General features: G+C 44.3%; 1 protein-coding gene across 2 annotated transcripts in view; it reads left to right on the top strand.

Moving 5' to 3' along the window:
* KIF16B (kinesin family member 16B) overlaps positions 1 to 26,952 on the top strand; it is a 324,792-nt gene that overhangs the window by 18,881 nt on the left and 278,959 nt on the right. For both annotated transcript variants that reach the window (XM_004610913.3, XM_055133099.1), the window contains exons 2-3: positions 20,504 to 20,573; positions 24,065 to 24,178. In XM_004610913.3, the coding sequence (XP_004610970.2) occupies positions 20,504 to 20,573; positions 24,065 to 24,178 (184 nt within the window). The remainder of the gene's footprint in view (positions 1 to 20,503; positions 20,574 to 24,064; positions 24,179 to 26,952) is intronic.

Raw genomic sequence — 26,952 nt, 5'->3', positions numbered from 1 at the left:
TACTATATTGGGTGCCAAGTGATGGCTGGAAGACATAGATTTGCATTCTGGCTCTGTCACATGGTCATGGCATGAATTTGAGTGCGTTCTTTTGATTCTGTGGGCCTCAGTTCCTTCCTCTAAAATATGAGTCTGTCACCTACCTCCATTTCTGTATGGCAGATGATAATGATAAATAAAGTAGATGATCCCTAAAGCCATTCAGTATACCATAGAAGCATGGTCAATGGCTGAATGATTGAAATTGCTTGGCTTGAGGACTGAATGTCATGCGTCCCTGGAGTATTGTGCTCGGTATGGGGGAAAACAAGGGTCAAACAGGACAACTTCCAAGAGTTTCTGGGATCAGCATATGCTTGGCAATTTGGACATTGAAAGAATGGGAAAAATCATAGCAGGGAAAAGGTACTTTAGTATCAAAATTAAAGAAAAACACTAATTCAGTCAAGTGAGAAATACAGTTACAAAGTTGTTCATGTTTGAGTTTCAGTCATATGAAGTTCCATATAAGGGGCCAGTATGGCAATAATAATTGGAAATGATCACTTTGGACAGGAACTGAATGTTGAGAGTAGGTAAAGGGGTATACCTGATAACCTTTCAGTATCTATTGCAAACCATAATGCCCAAAAGGAAAGCCGGGAGGGGGGAGTGTGAGAGGGAGAGAGGAGGAGATAGAAGAGAGAGAAAAGTGCCTGCCATTTGGGGGAGGGGGAGAGGGATGGGAGGGAACTTGAGGACATTGGTTGGTGACAAATTACACTGGTGAAGAGACGGCTGTTGGACCATTGAAATATTTTGAGTTTCTCTGTAGGGTTCTGTTCAAAGTTTAGAAATTCATTTGTGAACAGATGGGTAAAGTGGCTGCTCTCAAGGAACTTGCTATATTCTAGTGTACTAGAGTCTAATGGAATTAGAGTGTGAGTGACATGTAATTTAAAATTTTCTGGTAGTCACATTAAAAATATAAAAATAGATGAAATTATTGACTTCTAAGATTTTTGACTCAGTATGTTAAAAATGTTACATCCGTGTGCAATTAGTAGATTGAGTATTAAGGAAACATTTTACCTTTATTTTTCAGTAATTGAAACTTGGTGTGTATGTTTTTCACTTAAAGCACAACTCATTTTGGGCTGGTGACATTTCAAGTGGTTAGTTGCCACATACAGACAAGTAGCTACCATATCATATAGCTCGTGCTGTATACTATAGGTGTATTGAGTAAGTAATTGATGGCAGGGGGTTGAAAGTTCTACAGAACAAATAAGGCAGAGTGAAGGAACTGTGGCACCTAAGGCCCTAGCATTGCTCAGCAAATGGCTTGGCATGTGGAAGAAGGTAATGGACTGTGGGCCACTCTGGAAAGACTTTTCTAGGTGGGAGCAATTATAAAGCTGTTACAGGAACATGCCTGGAATGAGCATTGGATCTGGGGGTTTCAGTGGGGCCTGGGAGCAAGGAAAAGTATGGACCCTGTAGGACCCAGTTTACCACAGTGAAGTCCTAGGGCTCAGTCTGACAGTGCTCAGGATCATTGGGATTTTGGGAGAAGAGGAGCAAACTGGCCTGCCATTATCAAAAGACCACTTGGAACCTTGGTGGAAAATAGGTTCTAAGGGGAGCAAGAATGAAAACAGATAAACAAGAGACATGGATGTATAGAATCAGCATTCATGTGACAGACAGTTCACTCTGCAAGCACCGATTGTTCCAGGGCTAGTGTTGGACACTGTGGACACCAACGGGCATGGCCCCTTGCTCTCGGGAAGCTCAGGTTAGCAAGTGAAGTAATGTCATAGCAGAACACTTGGCTATAGTTGCCGCAGGAGAAGGCAGCAAACCGTTCTGTGGCGGAAGCAGGTGTTAAACCACAAGGATATGCAGGTTTTTTAAAAAAAAAAATTGGTATTTTATTTTACTATTTTGCTAGCTGATCACCAGGTTAACCAGGATAAACAATTGCACTTAGGTGAGCTATATGACCCTTCTAGCCCTGAGATCAGCAGCCTTTACTGGCAGTGGTTTGCTGCGTTGACAGTGGAGAGCCACTGGAGGCGCGGTGGGCAGCGGGAGCTGGTGTTTCACGTGTGATGAGGCAGTGGAACTTCATTAGTAGAGTGGTGAGTAGAAGATTGCGCCCCCTACAGGGAGTTTTTTCCCAGGGAAGCTTATCGTGCTTGCTTAGCCTACCCTTTCAACAGAAGTTTTCAGGTTTTTGTCCTGTTTTGATGACTAATAGGTGAACTGAAGACAAGTGGAAGGGATTTATTCCTCTTCCTGGTTCATAAAGTTTTCTAGAACTGACTTGTCTATAATTTAATTTTGGTTGGAATTCATCTCTTTTTGATTTTGGAGAGTCAAGATTTAGTGGTTGCTTCTGCCTTTGCTGTTTTTCTTCTCCGTGATTTAGCCTTGGCTTTTGAGAGGCAGCGATTGCTAATCAGCACTGAATAAATTTGATTTATTTTATGTATCATCTTTCTTAGCCTTTGGAACATATTTGTAGTTATTTGCCATTTCTTATGCATTCTCTCATTTATCAGACATTGAGTCCTTTCTACATTGAGTGCTTTCTGCGTATGAGAAATTGCTTTTTAATTTGTCTGAGCTTTTCTTGGAATGACTTGGGCTGTGACGATTAAATTAGTGAGGGAGAGATTTCAGTTTCCTGTAATTTCAAACTTTTGTAGTGTTCGGTACAGGAAAGGTACAGTAGAGGCATGGATGCCGAAGTGCAGCATCACAATTCTAGGATCAATTCCTGGTACTGCAACAGATTCCTTACCTGGATTTATGAAAGATATTTTGATTGATTTTTTTCATATTGGAGATTGAACCTTGGACTTCGTCTGTTAAAGGTCCCTGGATCCTTGAAAGGATACTTTAGTCTCTTCTTTTGGTCTCTTCTTTCTTCAGATGTACAGTGGGAATAGTAGGACCTTATTTGTTAGATTATTTTGATGGCTTAAGGAACTAATGACCATAGGTTCTCATCCAGAGTAGTCCAATCAATGCTCACTTTCATAAATTTCTCTTGTATCTGTTAGGGTTTTATGAATATTGTGATTATAGAATAGATTTTTTTTTTTTTTTTTGCTTTTTGGGTCACACTCGGTGATGCACAGGGGTTACTGGCTCTGCACTCAGGAATTACTCCTGGCAGTGCTCAGGGGACCATATGGGATGCTGGGAATTGAACCCAGGTCAGCCACATGCAAGGCAAATGCCCTACCCACTGTGCTATCGCTCCAGCCCCTAGAATTGACTTTTATATAACTTAGTAATGAGTTGTACAGAATCCACTAGTCATCAAATCTTGGGTTCTGCTGTGTAGATCAGTGATTATCTGCTGTGTAGGTCAGTTTGTAGGTGTAGAAAAATTGAAAACTACTAGTATAACATAATAACTTACAGTGGCTGTTTAGAGAAAGAAATATTTCAAAAAATTTTATTGATTCACCGTGAGATATATTTACAAGTTTTCATGTCTGAGTTACAACAATGATCAAACACCCATCCCTCCACCAGTGCACATTCCCTACCACCAATATCCCGGGTATACCCCCTTTTTCCCACCCTCCCCCTACCTCTATGGCAGACAATATTCCCCATACTCTCTCTCTACTTTTGGGCATTATGGCTTGCAACACAGACACTGAGTGGTTATCATGTTTGGTCCATTATCTACTTTTGGCACGCATCTCCCATCCCAACTGGTTCCTCCAGCCATCATTTTCTTAGTGATCCCTTCTCTATTCCTGCTGTTCTCTCCCCGCCTGCTCTTGAGGCAGGCTTCCAACTATGGAGCAATCTTCTTGACCCTTTTATCTACTGTCCTTGGGTGTCGGTCTTGTGTATGTTATTTTATATTCCACAGATGAGTGCAGTCCTTCTATATCTGTCCCTCTCTTTCTGACTCATTTCACATAGCATGATACTTGGAGAAAGAAAATTAAGTGGAACTCAGATCTACAGCAAAGTATTATGACAGAACTTTAGTGCTAAGATTGGAGTAGATTGGTGATGTGGAGATGTTTTCTTGGTGACCTTTTGTATCCACCTGGAACTAATTGAGGTTTATTTTTTGAGGGGGGGCATGAGGTGGGGTAGGCCGACACCTGAAAGTGATCATGGGTCCATCCCAGTGGTACTCAGGGGACTGTGAGGTAACAGAGATTGAACCTGGGGTGCCTTTACCTTCACACAAACCACACACCATTTGAGCCCTATCTCTGGCCCAGCCAGTGAATTTTTATTGAGCTTTCTCTGGTGAGAGATGAACCCAGGACGCGGTCTCTACTTTGTAATAGCTCAGGAAGTAGTGGGAGCAACAGAGAGCCTCTTATATTCTCTGGGCAGTTACAGTGTATTCAGGGCTCGAAGCTTGGTGGGGAACTGTTGAGGGGGCGCCTTTTGACCGTTAGGATAGCAGCCTTGGGCGTTGGTTTTCAATTGCTGATTTCATAGATCAGGATTGATTTGCAGACTTAAAAAGGTTGAAAATCTTTGTCCTGCAGGATGTGATGACAGACTGGGCTCTGCAGGATGAATTGGCCACGTCGAGAGGTGGACAGTGGTATATTAAGCAAAAATGGGGCAGAGTTCCTTAACCATAGAACACGAGAAAGGACCCGAAGAGCATGATCACATGGCTGAAACTTGATAGGTGCTTAGAATAGGGGCTGGAGGGGTGGGAAACGTAGAATATGAGTGTGTTTGGGTGACCAGTTGTACAATTTGGCTATGTTACTGTCTATTTTCCATTGTTTGAAAAATAATTTAACCGTAAGTTAATGCTGCAGGTAACAGGAACCACTTTACCAATGTTGTGGCATGCTGCATTTTTTCTTTTAAATATCAGAAGGCTATAGAGTGAGATTGACAGATGCCAGATGCTTTGGGGAGGTCATCAGACCTGACTTGACAAAGAGGGGCCTGAACTAGGTATTGTAGTTGAACTGGTTCCTGGGCACCTCTGGCTGCCTCCTCTGTCACAGACCAAAGCCTGGGTCTGGGTTTGGGTATTGATAGAATGAGGTTATTTGTCACTGTTGATAGATTCAGAAAGTATTTAAAATTTTCTGGGTATGTGATAGGATCATCAGCTCTCAAAAACTTTGTTTTTGGGATCTTTAATATTTTTCTAATTTAAAATCTAATTTTATTATTTGTTTATTGAATCACCATGAGATACACAGTTACAAAGTTGTAATGATTGGATTTCAGTCATACAGCATTCCAGCATACATTGGTTCACCAGTTTCTCTCCACCCCTCCCCACCCCTGCAGGCTCTCTCTCTCTCTCTCTTTCTCCCCCCCCCCCCCCCCGGGCATTATGCTTTGCAGTACAGATACTGAAGGATTATCGTCTATCTCCCTTTACCTATTTTCAGCCCTTGGCTTTTGTCCAGAGTGATCACTTCCAGCTATCATTGTCACATCTATCTTAACTTCCCTCCTCCTGTCCAACCCCCCATCTCCCACACACTGAGGCCCTTGTTTCTACCGACCTTGGGCATTAGTCTCATACTATATATTTTTATATTCCACAAATGAGTGCACTCTTCTATGACTGTCCCTCTCTTTTTGACTCATTTCACTCATCATAATAACCTTCATGTCCATCCATTTATAAGAAAACTTCATGACTTCATTTTTGTTTTTGTGGCTGTGTAGTATTCCATTGTGTAGATGTACCAGCATTTTGTGGCTGTGTAGTATTCCATAGTGTAGATGTATCATAGTTTCTTTGTCCAGCTGTCTGTTCTTGGGCACTCAGGTTGTTTATAGATTCTGGCTGTTGTGAATAGTGTTGCAATGAATATAGAAGTGCAGATGGCATTTCAGCTGTGTTTTTGGGCCCTCAGAGTATATTCCCAGAAGTGTTATTGCTGGGTTGTATGGAAGCTCAATTTCTATTTATTTGAGGAATGTCCGTATTGTTTTCCAAAAAAGGCTGGAGCAGTCGGCATTCCCACCAACAATGAGTGAGAGTCCCTTTCTCTCCGCATCTGTACCAGCACTGGTTGTTCTTGTTCTTTTGGATGTGTGCCAATCTCTGTGGCGTGAGATGATATTTCATTGTTGTTTTGATTTGCATCTCCCTGGTGATTAGCAATGTACAGCATTTTTTATGTGCCTTTTGGCCAAGGATCCCTAATATTCTTTAAAAAAAGTATTGATTCCTCCAAGGTCTTTTATTTTTATAGATTATGTCACTCTGATTTTATTGTCTTAGAAATTAAAGTAGATCTTAAAAAACATAGGAATACAAACATCATAAGATTGCTTCCTCATTATACATTTTGTATTCTCTGCAAAATTCCATCATGAGCTGAGAGTAAAGAAATGTTGTCTCAGTATCATTATGAAAATAGTCTGACCACATGAAGTCCCCACAACCTTTAAGCTTATGGTCTGTCTGCATGCTGGGCATATAATGATGACAAGTGAGACAAGGGGCAAATTCTGTGCCACGTGGAAGCCAGTGCCACAGGCTTTATATGCAGAGTCAGTGCCTAATAGACTTCTGGTACCAGGGAAGGTAGCTGGACGGAGAGACTTTTCAGGTAGATGTGAAGTGGGCATGGTCAGGGAAGAGAAGCGTTGCTGGTGGAGGGAACAGCAAGGGGAGGGCCAGAGGTCTCACTGGAAGAAGTGTAAGCCTTTCTTCATGCTGCAGGCTAATACTGCGTTTGTCAGAATGTTCCCAGCCCTGTTCTGTCTCTGCAGCTTTACTGTGCTGTGGTTTTGCTTGACTTGTTTATTTTCACCGCTGGTCTCCAATCCCTCCCCTTGTAGAAGCCAAAGGACCTTTCCTTCACCCTCCTGCCCAGGCGCTTCCTTCTTCAAGGGTTGACCTGGGTCTGTCAAACTTTGAAAATGCAAATAGAGCAGAGCCCTGAAATAATGAAGGGACCACAGAAGAAGTGGCAGTGTGCAGGAGCCTCCGGGCTGAATCGAGCAGCGTGATTAATCACAAAAGAGTAAACAGAGAGACACTTGAGAGTAGCGGGCTGCAGGGGAACAGAAGGAGAGCTGCGGTTTGATGTCATAGTGTTATCTCCTGACGGGGCCTCTTGGCCTGCCTGGAACCCAGTGCCCCCTGCATTGTGTGCTTGGCCCTCGCCCCACATGGCCTTTGAAGTGAATTCTCAGATAGAGGGGTATGCACCGAGCCAGCTGCAACCCAAGACTTCCTTGGCCCTCGTCTTAGGAGCACTTTGCTTTTCTCCGCATAGACGGTCAGCTGAGCTGCAGAAATGAGACTGTCCGTGTTTTCATTCTCTTTCTCTTTTATTGCAAAAGACAGGGTGATGTCAGAGGGCTTTCTTACCTCAGGCCCTGCTGGCTTGATGACAAGGTTATTTCTTTTATTTCTGCCTGTAAATTGTGGTTGTGTATTCCATTTCAAGGGTTTGGGGAGATGAATTCTTGAGTGTTAAGAGCCTGCTAATACTGCTCCTGCATTATAGCTCTGGGTAATGGCAGCTTTTCTTTACAAGTTGTGCACACATCAGGAGGTGGAAATTCTGTCAAGGAGTCAGTGGAATGAAAATGAGGGAGGTGGAGACCGCTCTGAAGAGATGAAAGGAAATGAAAGAGAAGCTCCCTCACTGGTGGTTTCTTTAATAAATTGAAATTAGGGAATTTGAACAAATCAAACCTTATTTGATCCTAGCTGAGTTAAAGCATATTTTATTAAAAGTCAGCTTGATTACTTTCATCACCTTGGCCAGCATTTTCATGGCTCTGTCTCCTTTAGAGGCACCATGGGTGGGAGACGATCATAAAGTCCAACAGGACATATGTAAACTTTGAGAAACCACAGTCACAGTCTTTAAATTTGCTCCCACTTAGACATTTAATGTCCTGCTCTTAGAAGCATAATCCCTTCTCGAAGACTCTGCTTCATATGGCAGGCCTCAGCTCTCGTGTCTGGGGGATAGAGAGAGAGAACAGTGGGCAGGGTGCTTTCCTTGAGCCTGGATGACCCGATTCTACCCCTGGCATCCACCTCCATCAGCAGTGATCCCTGGGTGCAGAGCCAGAAGTAAGCTCTGATTGTTTGGTGGAGCCCAAAACAAAAACCAAATTAACTCTCCTGTCTGGACTGCAGAAAACTATTGGGGGTACCCTCCAGCCCCCCAGCTCCCATTCCTGCTGTCATGTGGAATATGGATACTGGAATCCCATGCCTTTCCCTTATTTTGGGATAAGCCTGAAACCCAGTTCTTTATGCAAAAGCTGAGGTTTCTTCCCCCTTTTTAGGGGCCTAGCAGTGCTCAGGAGGCTGGGGGTCCCTGCTGGAGATACTGGGCCATTTACTGCTCAGGCTGGAGATATGCTGCTACTCAGACCAAGTGATATAGGGTAAAAGATGAGTTTTAGCAGTTTTACAGGAACTATTAAAGGAACTTCTTTAAAGGACAGGACAAACTTCCCCGCATGTAGTACTGAGTATGGCACTCCCTCAGGGCTCTGGGGCTACCCTCTACTAGAATAAGAAAGAATAAACATATTCCTCGCTTGCTAAGGGATTTTATACATTTTCAATAATGAATTAACATCTCATATATATTGAATGTTCAATGTCTGATCAGTGTTTAATAATGCAGTCACTTAAGCAGTATGTATGATATATTTTCTAATATAAATCCAATATTTCTTTTTTTAGGTTAATACACACTTTCATAGGCCTATTCAGAATTTCCCCTTTAAATTTTCTTAATTCTCTTCACTCTTACTAAAATTTACATTTGTAGGATTTACTGATTTCATCTAAACTTTTAGAATGTGTTAGCACAGAATTATCCATAATATTAATTTTTTAAGTGAATTAATCATTGATTTGCAATATTATGGAGTTTAAGGAGAATAGCTCTATTCATCTACATGTATCTGGGTGTCACCACCTACACACACACACACACACACACACACACACACACACACACACACATACACAAGATTGTTCCCATATGTAGGATAAAAAAAAAAAATAGCCATAGCAAGCAGTTCAACAATGGCCAGAGTTATCTGAGCTGAAGATTTTGTATATAGAACTGAGTTTACATGGGGGTGGCTGGGCGGAGGCTTAAGGGACACTGGTGGAGGGAAGTTTGTTTTGTGGTGATGAAGGGGGTGTTGGAAAATGTATGCATGAAAAGTAAGATTGACAATATTATAAATCTCAGTACCTAACTAAACATGTTTTTAAAAGCATATTATATTGAGTAGGGCACTTGGCTAGCATGAGGCTGACCTGAGTTGGATCCCTAGGACCCTGTATGGTCCCCTAAACACGGCTGGTGTGACCTCCTCACCCTCCCCCCGAAAAAAAAAACACCCCAAAATAATGATGTTCTAAATAGATTATATCAGTCCTGGGTTGCCTCTGTAAAACTTCAGGTATAGGATTAATGTTGAAATCTTTAAGAGTTATCTTTGCATTATTTATTGGTTTACACAAAAAGTCCCCAAGCTGTTTGACCTACTGCTCCCTTTTCAATTAAAGAAAGAAATCAGTGTTTCATCATCTTTAAGTGAAGTTAGATAATATCCCTCCCGTTCCTCCGTGCCCCCACCGTCTGTCTTGCATTGCATCCGAGACTTCTGCCACCCTTAGATCCTTCTAGCACTCCACTGGAGGCAAAATTGCTCACTTTGGGAAACACTAGACGGAAGATGTTGTGGAACTTTGGTTGTTTAACAACACAGAAAGTCCTTTTTAATTTTTAAAAGGAAAACTTATTCCCATAGCCTCTCCCTGTCTCTCATTCTCTGCATTATTGCCGTTCTCCATGTCTTGTGCTAGGGGTTAGCTTGGGTGTCCTTTGCTCATGCCACTGTTGCACCACAGCAACCTTGAATGTCACTGAACAGATTCTGGCCTGGTGTTGGCTGCCGGCAAGAGCAGGAAGGAGGGACTCAGAAGACAGGGCTCCCAGCAGGGGCAGTGGAGGGGGCTGCAGGGAACTGTTTTGGAAAGATCAAGGACAGTGATTAAACCTGTGTGAGTTTAGTCATTCCTGGGTTCCTCCAGCTGACTATGAATCTAGACGTCCCCACGAGGTAGGCAGAACCAGCAAGTCCTTCTCATTCATTACTGACGTTGGCGCCACACTCAAAAGTGCTCAGGGATCTCTCTGTCAAGGCTTGGGGGACCGTAGTGGTGTTGGGAATTGAACCTGGTCAGCTGTGCGAGGCGAGCACCCTACCTGCACTACTAGCATTTGGCCCCAGGCTTCTCATTTTATGCATAGCCCTTGGACTTGGTAGACGAAAGAGCACTGGGAGCAGATGGATAAGATCCAAGAGCCCACTGTGCTGACCCATTTAGTGCAAACTGCCGGCATGAAGGCATTCTTTTTCCTCATGAAGGGTTTTGGTTGCCTGCTTGTGTTTGTTTCTCTTTCTCCCCTCTGGTCTGCACGGACCCTTGTCTTCGTGTCACTTTTTTTTTTTTTGGGGGGGGGGTCACACCCAGCGATGCAAAGGGGTCACTCCTGGCTCTGCACTCAGGAATTACTCCTGGCAGTGCTCAGGGAACCATATGAGATGCTGGGAATCGAACCCGGGTCGACCACATGCAATGCAAACGCCCTCCCCGCTGTGCTATTGCTTCAGCCCCCTTGGCGTCTCTTCTTGCCCGCTGCCTGTGTTCGTGCTAGTGATGATCAGGGCTGGCCCCACGAGCGGTCAGGGCGGGAGTCGCACACTTGAGCTGTGGTGTGTGTGCGTGTGGTGGTGGGCCGGGAGATCATGTTCTTTGGTTGTGATGGTGTCATGTACTCTGAATGCCGGGTCCGCTGGGGTCACCGTGGAGTGCCTGTGTGTGCTCTCATGATGTTGGGACACTCTCACTCCTGAAGGCATGGCACCTGTGCATAAGCTCATCTTCCGTTGTGGGCCATGCCAGAACGCAGCTTTTGGTGCAGGGCTTGCACACTCACGGCTGTATGCCAGAGGGCACACCTTCTGTTGTGGCTTCAGGGACTGCCCTTGGCTGGGGCACGTAGGTTGAACTCTAGGCCTCATGCTTCCGACAGGTGCTCCGTCACTGAGCCATCTATGAGCCCTGGGGTTTTATTTCTTTTTTTTCCCCCTCCCTCTGCTAAGCCACACACTGGTTGTCCTTCTGAAACATTTTACAAGGGTAGTAGAAAAGCCGGGAGGTGAGGAATTGACCTGATCTCTCAGTGGGTGGAGTCCCCACCCTAGAGAGCAGATTGAACTGCTGTGGGGTACACCTGGCATTGGGAAGGTCTGAACCCTGGTGGGACGGCTGGCGGACTCTGGTGCGGGGGGTGCAGGGTGCATGCTGGGGGTTTGGTTACTGGCTTTGCCCCGGGGTGGTTTGCTCAGATACGGTTTTTGTGTCTCTGATCCGTGGCCTCTTGCCTGTTACCCAGGGGACAGCGCCGTGACTAGGCTTAGGTGTGGCTTCTCCTTTTCTGCGCTGTGAGTTATCTTGTTCTTCAGAAAGCCCCCGGGAGGAGCAGCGTTCTCTGTATTTGACCAGTGTGGCATGGAAAGTAGAGAGGGTATCACCTGGAGGGTGGGGCCTCAGGTATGAAGGCGGCCGGCCATAGGACTCACTTTGATATTCAGAGAATATTCAGGAAAGGAACTCTCTGGTGGCCTCCCCCTTCTCGCCCAGTATCAAAAAGTGTGGGTGCTGCTTTAGGCAATGAATAGCTGCCCTTTGGGGACTGACATGGTTTCCCTTATGACGCAAACCCCAGTCACCTTACGTGGCAGGAGAGGTTGTGTAACCGGTAGGGCACTTGCCCTACTCTCCTGAGTTCAGTTGCCAGCACAGTGTATGGTTCTCTGAGCCCCTCCAGGAGTGACCCCTGATCACAGAGTCAGGAGTGAGTCCTGAGCACCACTGGGTGTGGCCCCCAAATTGAAAAATAAAATACAATCAAAACATTACCAAAAAAAAGTCACTTTCCTTGGGTGTGGCTGCCCACCCTGGGGTGGGCTGAACTGCTCATGCAGCCTGTAGATTGGCTTTGCTTTCACATTGGGGTGGGGTGGGTCATCTTGTAGGGCAAGGCCCTGATTATATGTCTTTGTGGCATCATAACACGGATCTATTTCTGCCTCTGGCCACTGCTGTTCTCTCTAATTGACTGCAGGAATGAGCCTTGCAAGCTTGCCCCCGGGGAGGGCAGAGGAGTGGCTGCAGTGCCTGGCGTGGGAAGGATGGACACGCTTTGCCTGTCTGCAGATGTGAGGCAGATAATGACTGGCCTGGGTTTCAAAGCATATGAAAGGATTTTGGTGTTTTTGATATTTTCCTTCTCATGGAAAGTTGCCTCTAGATTATGTTGCTGAAGATAAAGCATTTCATAAACAAAACATAATAACTGCTTTTATAGAGCTTCTGCATTTTTATGATCTCTGGTTAGGAAATTTGGAAAAATGTATTCTCTGGATTCCTTTATGTTCACTAGTGTGAGCAACACTTGGAATTCATTTGGTTAAAATGATTCTTTGCACTATGGTGTAAATTTTCACAGGGCAGGGCTTTCTGCTAGGTGGTTTTTTTTTTTTTTTTTTTTTAGTGTATATATTTCCCGTACCACAAAGAGGTATATACCTTAGTATAGAAGGTATAGTAAATACTGTTGAGTAAATGGATCTTAGATTTGTGAACCCATCGGCTGTGTGCCTTGCCACTTTGCTTTTTAGTATTACAGATTTTGTTCCAGAGACATAGTACCTCTATCTAGAGGCAGAGAGGGTTAGGCACCTGCCTTGCATGAAGCCAACCCAGGTTTGAGCCCCTGCACTACATGCGATTCCCCTAGCACCACCAGGGAGAGATCTCTGAGCTCAGTCCAGGAGGAAACCTAGCGTGGCCCCCCAAACAAACAAAGCTCAGTAAAAAGCAAATCAAATCTCCCAAACTCAGAACTGTCTAGTACCACACCTTTTAACAAAAAAATATAAAGGGACTTGATTACTATAGCTCTGGACTGGAGCGACAGCACAGCTGGTAGTGTGTTTGCCTTGCACGTGGCCGACCTGGGTTCGATTCCTCTGTCCCTCTCGGGTAGCCCAGGAAGCTACTGAGAATATCCCGTCCACACGGCAGAGCCTGGCAAGCTCCCTGTGGCATATTCAATATGCCAAAAACAGTAACAACAAATCTCACAATAGAGACATTACTGGTGCCTGCTTGAGCAAATCGATGAACAGTGGGATGACAGTGCTACAGTGCTATAAATACTATAGCTCTGTTGCAGAAATGCTCCTTTGTAGCAACACCTATGGTATGTTTTATTCTACCATTTAATAGGTGAGGAAACCTAGAGTCCACGTCACAGAGCTACTCCAGTGGCAGGTGTGAACCCGATTTCCTTCATCCCAGTGATTTCCTTCTCTTGCCAAAGTGCATGGTTTGGAAGCATCGGATGGTGTTAGATATGGTGCTTAGTGAAAAAGCTGTCAGAGACCAAATGGTTTCTTATTCCACCGCAATGTCCAGTGAATACTTTTGAAGGAAATGTCCTGCAGTTTAGTATTTCGAAGCATGCCAATATCTTTCTCCTAAGTGGTATATTTAGCTGGCAGTGTTGTAAAAGAAATCAATCTTCTTTTTATAGGCCAGCTATTGTATTTTCCCTCCTCCAAAAGCTGTCACTGAGAACATTTTTCTAAAATAGAAATAAATCTGGAAAGAGGGGTGTAGTGGTTGTGGGAGCACAGAGATGAGAAATGCGTGTGTGCGTGCGCTCGTGTGTGTGTGTGTGTGTGTGTGTGTGTGTGTGTGTGTGTGATGTGTTTCTCAGGGCAATACAGCACTAGACTAGGATATATTTGAGTATTTAATGTTTGAATACTGACACATGAAAGAAATTCTTAATACATATTCTCAGTGCTAGTCCCTATGCCACTCTTTTAAACTTCCACTTCTCTTTTAATAATATTTTGCTCTTGTGTTTTGGAAAAGCATATCTGATTCGGGATTGGCCATGGGCACATGTTTGTTTCAGTCTCTGCTGAGACTCCCAGGAGACAGGTGATGCCTCTGCTGGGCCGGGGGTCAGAGGCACAACTCTAGGTCTGCAGGAAGAGCAAGGCTGCGTTTCTGACTTTGTCATTCACATCTGCCAAATTAACTAGTGGCTTGTGAAAAACAAAACAAACTCTAGCAGCAGCACACCTATACTTCCCAACGTTCTTTCTGTTCCATTGCAGAGTGGGTGATAGCATGCCTGCCGTTGGGCTACTTGCTCTTTCTCGCCACGCATCAGTGTTTTTGTTTTCCCCAATAGTTTTGATGTTCTCGAGTTCAGAGGAGATGGCCCCCATGGAATGGTAGCAGCCAGACCCCCCAAAATGTAGGTCAATTCTAGACTTTCATTTTGGATCTGGGCTCTGTAAGTTGGGCTCCACTGAAAGGAAGGGGTGAGAGCAGCGTGGGAAGCACCATCAGGGCACTGCCGTAGTAAGCCCCCCGCTCATGAGTTCCAGCCGGGCAGCATGGGGGGCGTCAGCCGTCAGCCACCTTTGCGGGCTGCGGACCCCAAGGCTGACTCATCAGCAGGACTCTTTTAACACTGATTTCCCATGTTATTCGTGAGACAGTTGTTTCAAGCATTAAATGTTCCAACACCAACCCCACCACCCATGTGACCTTCCCTCTACCACTGCCTCCAATTTCCCACCCACCCTCCCAGCCTGCCCCTTTAGTACACACACTCAAATATACATCATATTGTTTGCCACAACACAAATGGAATGATCAGACTATTGATCTGCAAGTCAATTTGTGCCAAGTATTAAATCTCATAGTGGTGTTACTGAAGTCGTTGTGGATTTACTCGATTGGTTGGTGCTAGAAAACAGTGGTTTCTGTGTTATTGTTTTTGCTCATTGAGCCCAGCAGATTTGCTGTGATCCTACTGGGCTGACAGTGCTATGAAATTTGGAGGTGTCACGCGGTCGTCATACTGCAGGAGCTAGGGCGCTAATGATTTGGTGGCTTGAGGAAGTTCAGTTGTGGCGCTGGGCTGTTTCTGTGTCAGAGGGGGTCAAGTGTGGCTGTGGGCTGCTCTGCCTTCGGGCAGAAAGGGGCGTCTGCCTGCTCCCATTCTGAGAAGTCCTAGAGTTGTCACCCAGACACTGGAAAGATTCAGTGGCATCAGTTTCTTCCCAAGATGAATTGTAGAGCTGCGCTGTCTCTCTGCTGGCAGGAAGGCAGATGTGTGACACCACCTGACTTTCTGAAGAGTGTTAATAGAATCATTCTCTGGCCCCCTTTCCTGGGGACTCATACTTACCCACCTGAGGCTTGGGTTGCGGCTCCTCAGAGGATACTGTGGCAGGGGTGTGAATCCTGGATCTCTCCCCGTTGTCTTTTGGCTCCTCCTCTCTTGTCACCTGGGGACCTGCATTTCCTTGGTAGCCTGTTGTAGTCCCTGCATGGGCCTAGTTCATTGTTTCAGTCTTGCCCTTTCTGGAATCCACATGTCGCAGTTAAGGGGTTTATTTAAAATTGTGATTGTGGCGTGAGAGAGATCTTGCAGGGCTCAAGTCTTGCCTTACGTGTGTCTGACCCTAGTTTGAGCCCCAGCACCACATAGCGTATTGTCCTCCCCTCTCCCAGCTAGTGCCTCCAGAGCCATCTCTGAGCACAGAACCAGGAGTCAGATCTGAGCTCAGCTGATTGTGGCCCCAAGGTCCCCCTCTCCCCCAATGTAAATGTGATTTTGCCACCACTCTCTCTTGTCTGTTAAGTGTTCCCAGATCTTTGCCTTCTTACAGCATTTAAGTCCCAAAGTTTGTCATTGAAGTGAGCCCTGTGAGCCTCGGCTAACCCACCGCTATCTTTTCTCTTGACCTTGCACTTTGCTTCTCTTCTCTTCTGGACAGTCATGCTGCCTTGTTGCCCTTGTGTCTCTCCCCCCCCCCCGGCACACACACCCCCCCTTTGCCTGGCTCTGACTTTGATTACAGTGCCAGGACCCTTGACTTGCTCTTTACCTGGAGTGTTCCAAGTTACTTGTCCTCAGCTTCACGCTAATCATGTCACCTCCTTAGAGATACCTTTAGAACTGCTTGCCTCCCTACCTTTGCCCGGACTTCTATCTTTCAGCACTTTTACTTTATGTCTTTATAGCTTTTTCCACCATCTAAAATGATACTTATTGTATTTATTTCTAATCTCTGACTAAAATGCAGACTCCAGGCACACTCTGTTGCTACTTTTTCTCTACATAAAGAGTATCACTTGGCATGCGGAAGATTCTGACAAAATATTTATGAACTGAGTGACTACATCGCTCTCCCCACATAGTGTTGTAGCTAAGGATTTGTCCAGCCTCTGACTCAGCATCTTGAGCAAGGCTTTTGCACATTTCTGGGAAATTTGTTTTTGTACTGAGGCAATTCTGATGGTTCGGAAGTTTTGTCTGGCAGTATCTGGTAACCTGGGTACATGGGGCTGATTTCGATGCTGTCATGGTTGATGGTCATTAGACTTGGACTACATGCCAATGGTGCAGTAGACAGTTTCATTCAGGATCAACTGTGATTATGTAGGGGCAAACGGAATGCAGTCCGTGCAGGGTGAGGACAGGTGGTGAGTGGGAGATGCAAGGTTAGATCACACGGAGAAGATTGATATAAGCAGAAATAAAGTTATTTAGATTCTGTCACTCTTGCCAGTCAGTTATTTGTCTAGATTCCATAGGTGTCCAAATCCAGCCACCAGCAATTGCCAGTCATAAATCTCTCCGGGAAATGTTATTCTCCCTGGCTTCACCCCATCACCCCCAGTCCAGGTCCTGGGAGCATTCTTGCAGTTCAACCGGTCCAGTTGGTTTCAGAGCTTTATCAACGGGAACTCCAACAGTGATGCTGTCCTTCCTGGAACTGAAAATCACCCCCAAGCAAGTATCTGCATCCACTTTTGCCCAGTTGTTCTGGCTCACTGCTCTCTGCTGGAACCTTGGGATACTGGCCCATGGTGTTCCTCCTGGCACGCAGATATCAGGGACGGAATGGGGAGTTGGTGGGTGGCCCCTGTGCCTGTTGGCCAGAGGCTCCTTTGCTGAAGGGCTTGTTGCGTTTGGCTGCATTGCTATCAGTGACCGCCCCCAGGAGACCCACCGCTGCCTTCCCCAGACAGCCCACAGTCGGTGGCAGCTCAAGAACTGGGCAGTGTAAGAGTGAAGCCACCTGGCGACCAGCTGGGTGGTCCTGGAGGGCCCCTGGAGCCCCCCAAATGCCCCGTGGACTCAGCCGTAACACTCCTTGTTTGTGTGTGTGGCAGCTCCATTGCCGCCTTTCCCTTGTCCAGCCCTGACGCTCCTTTCCCAGGCAGGGACCCAGGGACGCACATCTTGACGAGCAGCCCTCACTCCCAGCTCCCTCAGGTGGTCTGCTGCTTGGAGATCCCGACTTGTGACAGTTGCTAACCTTCCCGATTTACTATACCTTCCTCTCTGCCAGGAAAGTGCAGGGAAGGCTCAGCTGCTAGCTCCTTCCTGCTGTGGGCAGGGTTTCACTTCACCTAGGATGCTCACAGCATGTGACCAGAGGCCTGACCTTTGTCCTTGGCTCACTCCTCATGGCGACCTCAGGGAATGGAGTGGAGGTTGGGCATATTTTCTCACTTGATGCCTCTGGGGTCGGACTCTGGGATTAGGTCCTGGGGCCGCTGACCTCTCGATGACAGCCGTGTGGTCATGCGCTTTTCTAGGGAGCTGCAGTGAAGTCTGGTTGATGGCCTGAAAAATCCATTCTAGAATGTTTTTCCTAGTACCTGAGTCCCATGGGGGATTTCCCTGATGGGTTGGAGTAGAAGCAGTGTGACGTGGGAGGGATTTCATGTTTGTCATTTAAGCCAGTGCTCAGTTTTGCCTGCCCTGCATTTCTTCATAACTGGCTTAGGGAAGTAAGCCATGGGGATTCATTGTGGTTCTCAAGTGTGGTTTACTACCAGCAACTTTGAGGGTTCAGTTTTTCAGGCTGATACTTATTCAGTCTCTGTTCATCCTGAGTTCCCCCACTTCCAGGTTATTTAAAGCAAATCTCACTCACTATATCATTTCACTAGTATCATTATTTCAGTATGGATCTTACTTTTAAAAAATCATCACCTCCACCCCCACATAATAATTTCTTAATTTCATCAAATATCTAGTTGTAGTTAACATTTCTCTGCATAGCTTTTGAGTTTTAGAATGCTGCTATTATTTGGATGGAGAGCCACTTGGTTACTGGAGCTTTACAGTCTCATTTAGTCTTTAGGTTTTTTTCCCCCATTTTTATGTTCCTTGGGGTTTGTTGTTACTGAATTAACTGGGTTGTTTGTCTCCCTTCTGGAGACTGCATTCTGGATTTTTTTTTTCTTTAAGGAGGCACCACGGCGATGCTCAGGAGTTACTCCTGGCCCTGCACTCAGGAGTTCCTTAGTGCTCAGACCATAGAGGATGCAAGGGATTTAGCCCGAGGGGATCACGTGCTACAATCCAGCCCCAGGAGGCTGGATTTTACTGATTGCCTCTTGGGTACCCTTGTATGTGTTCCCCTGCCTTTCATAGTGACACTCCCAGCCAGTGCCAGCTCCTTTGGGGAGGAATGGGATGGAGGAGGCCACTGTAGAAGCTGTTGGTCCTTCAGTTGTGTAGCTCCTAGTGGCTGGAATTGGCAGCCTCTGCTGATCACTCTCTTGAACTGTTAATTCATGTGGTTTCACAAAATGATCCAATTCTCTCATTTATTTACAAAACACCAGGTTTGTTGCTATCCCAGTTAGAAATAAGTCACAGGGCTGGAGCGATAGCACAGCGGGTAGAGTATTTGCTTTGCACATGGCCAACCCGGGTTCGATTCCCAGCATCCCAATGGACACCTGAGCACCACCGGGAGTGAGTTTTGAGGGCAGAGCCAGGACTAATCCCTGTACATTTCCTGTGTGACCCAAAAAGCAAAAAGAAAAAAAAAAACCAAAAACCAAAAAACCAAAAACAAAAAACACCAAAACATAGAAATAATCACTAGGTGTAGCTCACTGTCAGGAGGAGCGGCTCTTACAGGGGCATCTGTACATGGGATCACCTAGAACCATTTTTAAAAGTTGCCCACATTATCGTGGATGTGATAGCTTCTTGGTCTTCTCTGTGATCTTCCCTGAGTCTTTCTGCAAAGAGCTCTGACTTATGTTAGTGGTAACTGGTATTCAGAGATTGTAATTGGATCTTTGAGATTTTATGCCTTTTCATGGACAAAACTAGATTGTGTTCCTCCCCCCCTTCAGCCCCATTTTAGCTTCAGATAAAATTATGCTGTTATTTCCCATTTAGTTCAGTTCAGGATAGTAGAGATTTTACTTAACTCTATCAGTCTTGTGTTTGCATCTTGCAATGGAAAACCTTGCTTCTCAGTGGCACTGAGACGTTAATCATTTATCATCCCAAAATACACAAATGGAAATATGAGAATAATGCCATGTTAGAACTAAACCTGTGATTACCGAAAATGATTAAAACTTTCCTTATACTTTTTTTCTTATAAAGAAATTTATTCAATAATGTAGTCAATCATATTCCTCCATATAGTCAAAATTCTAATTCTTTCTCAATCTGTGCTGTAGAACAGGTTCATTTGCTTTTAGTTGCTTTTTGTATTTTAGTTTATTTCAAATAAAAATAAAGCTTCTTTCTCTACAGGTAGCTTTTTGAAAATTATTCATTATCCATTTCATCATTAAACGTTCAGGTAGCATTCTGTGTCTACTCCCAGCACTAAGGAGATACCATATTTATCTCTTTTGTATTCCTTTGTCAGTGACACAGGATCCTGTTGGTCAGATATTTTAGGGAAGACTATTCTTTTGTGTTCAAAAAATTACATTTTCTGAATGGATGTAGGAGAAAGGTGGGAGAGGGGACAGAGCCTGGAGAATCAGTTCCTGATTAGGACCTCCAGTTTTCATCCTAGTTCTCATTCTGGGTGGAGGGATACTGAGTTTTAAATCTTTAAATTCTTATTTTTTTGTAGTTATGTGGTTTTATGGACCAGAGCAATAGCACAGCCAGTAGGGCGTTTGCCTTGCACGTGGATGACACGGGTATGATTTCTCCGTGTCGTATTCGATATACCAAAAACAGTAACAAGTCTCACAATGGAGACATTACTGGTGCCTGCTCGAGCAAATTGATGAGCAACAGGACGACAGTGCTACAGTGCTACATGTGGTTTTATGCTTTTCATAATTTCTGTCATTTCATTTACCCTAGTTTATTTACTCTTTCAGTCTTTCTTTGTTTAGAGTTAGGGTTTTTCCTAGTTTTGACACAGTTATTTGTCAAACTGAGTTTTTGGTGGTAGCTTCTGTTTTATGTGTCTTTAATAAGAATCTGGGAAGAGCCATATTGTGTTTTAGATGGCTTTTAAAAGCATTATATAAAAGGTAAGCAGAACTCTTAAAGAGAAATAATCCTTACTAACCAGTGCCAATTTCTCTGTTTTGCAGGGAGAAGGACTTGGAAGCCAAATTCATTATTCAAATGGAGAAAAGCAAAACAACCATCACAAACTTAAAGGCAAGTAACATCCTGGCCTCCCTCCAGACCCAGGAGCCTCCGTGTTTGTTTTACATCAGAATGACTGTGATGAATAAAATGCACCTGCCATTCCTGCTTCCCTTCTTTCTCAGTTCAGCTAGCCACATCAGCTTGACATGGATCCAGTTAGAAAGCAAAGGGGCTGGTCTCTTCTCTTCCTTCCCTCTCTGGTTTCTTTTAATCTGGAATCCTGGCCCAGGCTACATAGCCTCAGGGCCAGAGGCTCCTGGGTTAACTGCAGCCCCAGGCATTTTAAAATCTTTATACCCTGTACTATTGACTGTATTCTGTATTTTTTTTTCTTTTGGGTCACACCCAGCAATGCACAGGGCTTACTCCTGGCTCTGCACTCAGGAATTACTCCTGGCGGTGCTCGGGGGACCATATGGGATGCTGGGAATCGAACCCGGGTTGGTCGCATGCAAGGCAAATGCCCAACTCGCTGTGCTATCGCTCCAGTCCTGTATTCTGTATTCTTATCATAGAAAAATTTTAATCATTGTTTGTTTTCATTTTTAGTGAAAACTGCTTTTATAAAATTTACAAGAAGAAAGTTATTGCTTCAAAATTATGCAAAACTTGGGGGCTGAAAGAGTAAAAATAGAACAAACAAACCACATATTCCCCACTAAGATAAAAATAAAAGGGACAGAGTTCCAGAATATTCTTAGATAGCAAGTTCTCCTTTTGCTCTTAAAATGCTCTGTTTATTTCTTTGGTCACTGAATTATTTTAAGGACCCTGAATACTTTTCACAAATTGGGGAAAGGGGTGTAAAATAAGTAATAATGCTATTTGTGTACTTTGTGTCTCTCAGTGACTGTCTCTTTTGATGTTTGTTATAACTATGGGGGTTTGGGTTTCTGAGGCCCGCTGTTCGCTGTTCCAAGCCCAAATGCAGATAAGTCTTGGTTAGGTTTCTGTTAATTTATGACTCAAGGAACTTTGCATTTTGAGATCTAATTTCAAAGAAGTGCAACTTGATCTGGGGGCTAGATAGAATGATAGAAGCTGGGGAATGTTGTGCTTTCCAGGTGGGTCACTCTGCATCTTTGATCAGGTCAGTGCTCAAGACAGTCCCCAGTGGAATGCTGTCACTGACCACAGGCCATGTTCTTTCCAGCATTGCATGTCCCCCCGGCTCTGCCTCTTCTGACCTCCCACCTTTTCTCCTGTGTCTGTGCTCACCACTTATCTATTCTCTTCTTTTTTTTTTTTAATCTTTGCTTCTTATATCTGGGTATATTCAGAGTGCTTTGGTAAATGCTTCACTGTATCACTGTATCACTATCATCCTGTTGTTCGTTGATTTACTCGAACAGGCACCAGAAACGACTCTATTACACTCAGCCCTGAGATTTTAGCAGCCTCTCCTTACTCGTTTTTCCCAATGATTGGAGACTCTTTCAGAGTCAGGGGAATGAGACCTATTGTTATTGTATTTGGCACATCAAATACGCCATGGGTAGCTTGCCAGGCTCTGCCGTGTGGGCTGGATACTCTCGGTAGCTTGCCAGGCTCTCCAATAGATATGTATATATCTGTTATTGTATTTTGGATATGAATATGCCACGGGGAGCTTGCCAGTTTCTCCGAAGTGGGCAATAGACTCTCAGTAGTTTGTCAGGTTCTCCAAGAGGGAGAACTGGGATATTAGATGTTATGCAGCCGCAAAGCGTGTGGAGAGTGGCTGTGAGCATGACTGTGGCTGGGTTTCGGAGGTCCTCAACTGTCGAGGCTCTGCTCGCGGGGCTGGAATGCTAGCACAATGGGTAAGGCAATTGCCTTGCATGTGGCCAACCCAGGTTCGATTCCCAGCATCCCATATGGTCCCCTGGGCACCGCCAGGGGTAATTCCTGAGTGCAGAGCCAGGAATGACCTCTGTGCACTGCCGGGTATGACCCAAAAAGAAAAAAAAAAGAGGCTCTGCTCAGGAGGGTGGGGGTGAGTTGGGGGAGGTAAATGCTTCATCACTGAAAAATTATATTTACTGAAGCAGAAGAGACCCCCATGCTTTAGATGAGTCTTTCTTTTTGCATTGTGAAACCTATTTTCTTTGATCCCTCTGTTTCTTTGGACTGGACAAGGGCCAGGAAGATTGCTCCATGGTTGGAAGGCGAGCCTTATGAGCTGGTGAGAAGGAAGCTGGAATAGAGAAGGGATCATTAAGTCAATGGTGGCTGGAGGGATCACTCGGAATGGGAGATGTGTGCTGAAAGTAGATAAAGGACCAGACATGATGGCCTCTCAGTATCTGTATTGCAAACTATAATACCCATAAGTAGAGAGAGAGTAAGAGGGAAATTGCCATAGAGGCAGGGGGAGGGGTAGGACAGAATGGGGAGGGATACTGGGGACACTGGTGGTGGAAAATGTGCACTGGTGGAGGGATGGATCATTGCATGACTGAAACTCAAACATCAAAGTTTTGTTACTGTATCTCATGGTGATTAAAAAAAATAGTCCTAAGAGTTTTAACATACTATCTGGTTTATGTTGAAAAATATAATGTTCATTAAATGGGTTCACTAGTGTCCTCTAAACTGTGTTACGTTTTGGCAGCATGAAAATATTTTTAAACATGGTTTCTGGTTCATTTTAAGAATAAAGGCAGGTGGTAGACCAGAGGTATACAAACATCTATAGTAAATTCGTAAATTCATTGCATGTCCTGGAAAAGTCTCTCTGTGCAAAGAGAAATGACTTCTGGTTGGAGTGCCTGAGGGAAGTTTCATGAAAGTTCTGGAAGAGGAATCATCTTACTAAGAGTCTGCAAAATTTCACCCTTCTCAGTGGTTATATTTAGTTACATTATTTTCTATGGAAATAATGCTCCCTGGAGTCATGCAGATACCAACTGGAAGTATTGTGAGGAGAGGGTACAGTATAAAGCAGTGAAGCCAGAAAAAAAATAGGGTTTGGAATTATTGAATTCATATGGATAATTATGGACTGGAGCGATAGCACAGCGGGTAGGGCATTGACCTTGCACTCAGTCTACCTGGGTTTGATTCCTCCATCCCTCTCGGAGAGCCCAGAAAGCTACCAGAAGTATCCTGCCCACATGGCAAAGCCTGGCAAGCTCCCCGTGTGTATTTGATATGCCAAAAACAGTAACAACAAGTCTCACAATGGAGACTTACTGGTGCCCGCTTGAGCAAATTGATGAACAACAGGACAACAGTACTACAGTGCATGGATAATTATGGTAAAATTTTAGTAAAAGTAGATTGAGCATTTCATATGAACCATCCTGGATTACTGGAGGAATGTAAGATTAAGTGTGTAGATACGTATGTGGTTTGGAGGAGGTTTAAAGGAATTTCTTTGTCAGTATAAAATGAGACATAGTGATGGCTATATATTTTTAGTGGAGTTTATTTTGTATTGAATCACTTGTCAACTAATAGTGCTCTATAAGTCATGAAAATTCTTCTCTTATGTTACTATCATCATCATTTTTCTTTAGATACCAGAAGGAGGGACTGGTGACTCGGGACGAGAAAGGACCAAGACCTTCACCTATGACTTTTCCTTTTATTCTGCTGATACAAAAAGTCCAGATTATGTTTCACAAGAAATGGTATGATTTTTCCAGATCTTTATTTTGACTCTCTTCATATTGAATACATTATGCTGCTCCAAAACTCTTTAAACATCTTGACATTTTGTTTTCTTAACATTATTCATATAAGATTAGTGTTAGCTAATTTAAGATTAGCATTCACACTTTTTATCTTAGCCCTGAGAAGAATTCATTTACTAAAGCACTGCGCTTTCCCCGTCTTTTACTACTAATGATGTTCTTCATAGCTTTTCATTACAACTTGGGTAAGACTACTGTTTTGATGGAACTCCACAAAGGAAACTTTTTTTTGTTTTGCTTTTGGTCAAGGATGGTGGCAAGACATTTATATGCTGCCTCGTCAGGACTCAGCTTTGACTCTGTTGCAGAAACAAATTTGAAGTAGTCTTCCAACAGGGAAACACGCTCGTCTCCCTGATTGGTGAATCACTATATGTTTTGAAAAGAATAAACATTTCATCCTGTCTTTCTGGAATTTAAGATGAAACTAGAATTTGGTGCTTTCCCCCCCCCCCCAACTTGTGGATTTTATGATCTAAGATAAAATGTAGACATGACATGGTCAGAGAAGAGTAGACCCAAACAACCTCCCAGGAGACCATTGAATGTTGATCTTTCATGCGAGTGGAACTAGTATACTTCCCGTGTGGGACAAACAGGGTGTTTTTGCAGAATTTATGAGAAAGCCCAGCATGAGGAAAAATACAGGCTTTGTTGTTGTCTCTCCTCTTTGCTTATGAACAGCTTCTTGAGATACGTTGCTTCAGATTTCTATGTGTTAAAACTGGTTTAACAATAATAGTGAGTTTTGTTGAAATATTGTATGCAATCAAAGTGAAAGTAAAGTGAAATTTATTAGTTACACAGGCTGGGGGGGCTAAGGGTGGGAGGACTAGGGGCGTGGGGGGGGTTAGGGGTGTGGGGGTGCGGGGTTGAGCTATACTGGGATTCTTGGTGGTGGAATATGTGCACTGGTGAAGGGATGGGTATTTGAACATTGTATAACTGAGATTTAAACCTGAAAACTTCGTAACTTTCCACATGGTGACTCAATAAAAAAATTAAAAAAAAATAAAACTGGTTTAAGAATTCCTGCTCTCTCTGCCCTGGCCTGTATTTCATGTGAGGCATCTTAATGGGGTATTATTGTTTAGTTTCTGACAACTTAACAACTTTTGGACTAGAATCATCTGTGTTGCTTAGAAATATGTTTGAAAAGCAGAATCCAAACTCTATTACATGCTAACTGAAGTAGAAATTGCACTCTTAAAAAAAATCAAGTGGTTCCAGGTGATTTGCAAGTATCTTAACATCTGAGAAGTCTAGCTGGCTTAGAAATGGTTTTGTGGAGGAGATTGGCTCTCTCCAATCTAACAATGTGTTACACTGTGATGCCCCCCTGCTCCTACCCCCCCAAAAAGAAAAGCACCAAAAAAATAAAACCAAACTGGAGTAACTGTGAAGAAAATTTCATCAGTATCAAGGAGATCTGGAAAGTGATAACACAAAGCTGTTAATGGAACTCTGACAGGAAGGAGGTACCTGCCATTAAAGAAGGCCAGGTGGGAAAGACTCACTAGCGTGTTTGAGTTTGGGTCAGTCTTAGAAACTCTGAGGTGTGCTGGCTTGTTTGATCCTTAGAAGAACCAAAGAAAGTCACTTTCAGCTCTTCTTCCCTGCCGTGCCCCCAAAGAAACTCAGTGAGCTTCAGTAATTTGCTCAGATTCTGCAGTTTATTGATGCAGATTTGAGATTTTGGGTGATGGATATGCCATATGCCTCTGAAAGGCCATACGAGTATAAGAGAGAATGAGTCAGTTTCTAAAAATGTCAGACAGAGGGACCAGAGAGTTCGGGGTAAGGTGCTTGCCTTGCCTGCTGTCAACCCCTGTTCAATCCTTAACACTGCGTGTGGTTCCCTGAGCACCACCAGAGCCGGGGTAATCTGTGATCATTGCCAGGTATGAACCAAACTCCTCCCCTCTCTCCACTGCACCCTCCAGTATAGACGCCAAATGGATACAGCAACCTTGTTGAGGGAATAAATGGAAAAGTGAGTGAAAATGACTTTGACATTGAGGTAACTGGATTAGGAATCTGGTAAAGTAAAGAATGTTACAGCTGAGGCTGGAGCGATAGCACAGCAGGTAGGGTGTTTGCCTTGCACACAGCTGACCCGGGGTTGATTTCCAGCATCCCATATGGTCTTGAGAGCCCTGCCAGCATGAGCCAGGAGTAACCCCTGTGCATCGCCAGGTGAGACCCCCCCCCAAAAAAAAAGTTAGAGCTATTGGAATTATAATTGGGATTCCATATAGAAATGAGGATGAGGTGACTGATTTGTGGGTGAGAACTTATTAAAGGGGAAAATGCCAGTTCACTGTTGCAGCCTTCAGAATGTCTTCATGCAGGAATGAAGGACACGTCATGAAGATTTTCACTTTGAATTCTCCTAATGAGCAAATCTGTCTCTCCTTCCTTTCATCTGAATGTCCCCCACTTGAAGACAGCGGCTGTATTAATGGAAATCCCAGGAGTGAGGAGTGGAAGGGCTTGTGACAGCAAGACCTGGCTCTCTGGAGATGCCCAATGCATGCTTGCTGACTGAAAGAACTCATGCAGATGGTGTTTAATCTCTGGGAATTTCCTGGGTTCGACAGGAGTCAAGATCAGGGAAATACTAACAAGCTTAGCTCTTTTGGAAGTTAGAATCCTATGCTCAGTGTAGAAATTGTCTTAGATTGTGAAAAGGTTTTGACTGATGAGAATAT

Source organism: Sorex araneus, chromosome 3 (assembly GCF_027595985.1).
Source record: "Sorex araneus isolate mSorAra2 chromosome 3, mSorAra2.pri, whole genome shotgun sequence".
Lineage (NCBI taxonomy): Eukaryota > Metazoa > Chordata > Mammalia > Eulipotyphla > Soricidae > Sorex > Sorex araneus.
Note: the sequence above shows the minus strand (reverse complement) of the source record. Positions and strands in the feature narration are given on the sequence as shown.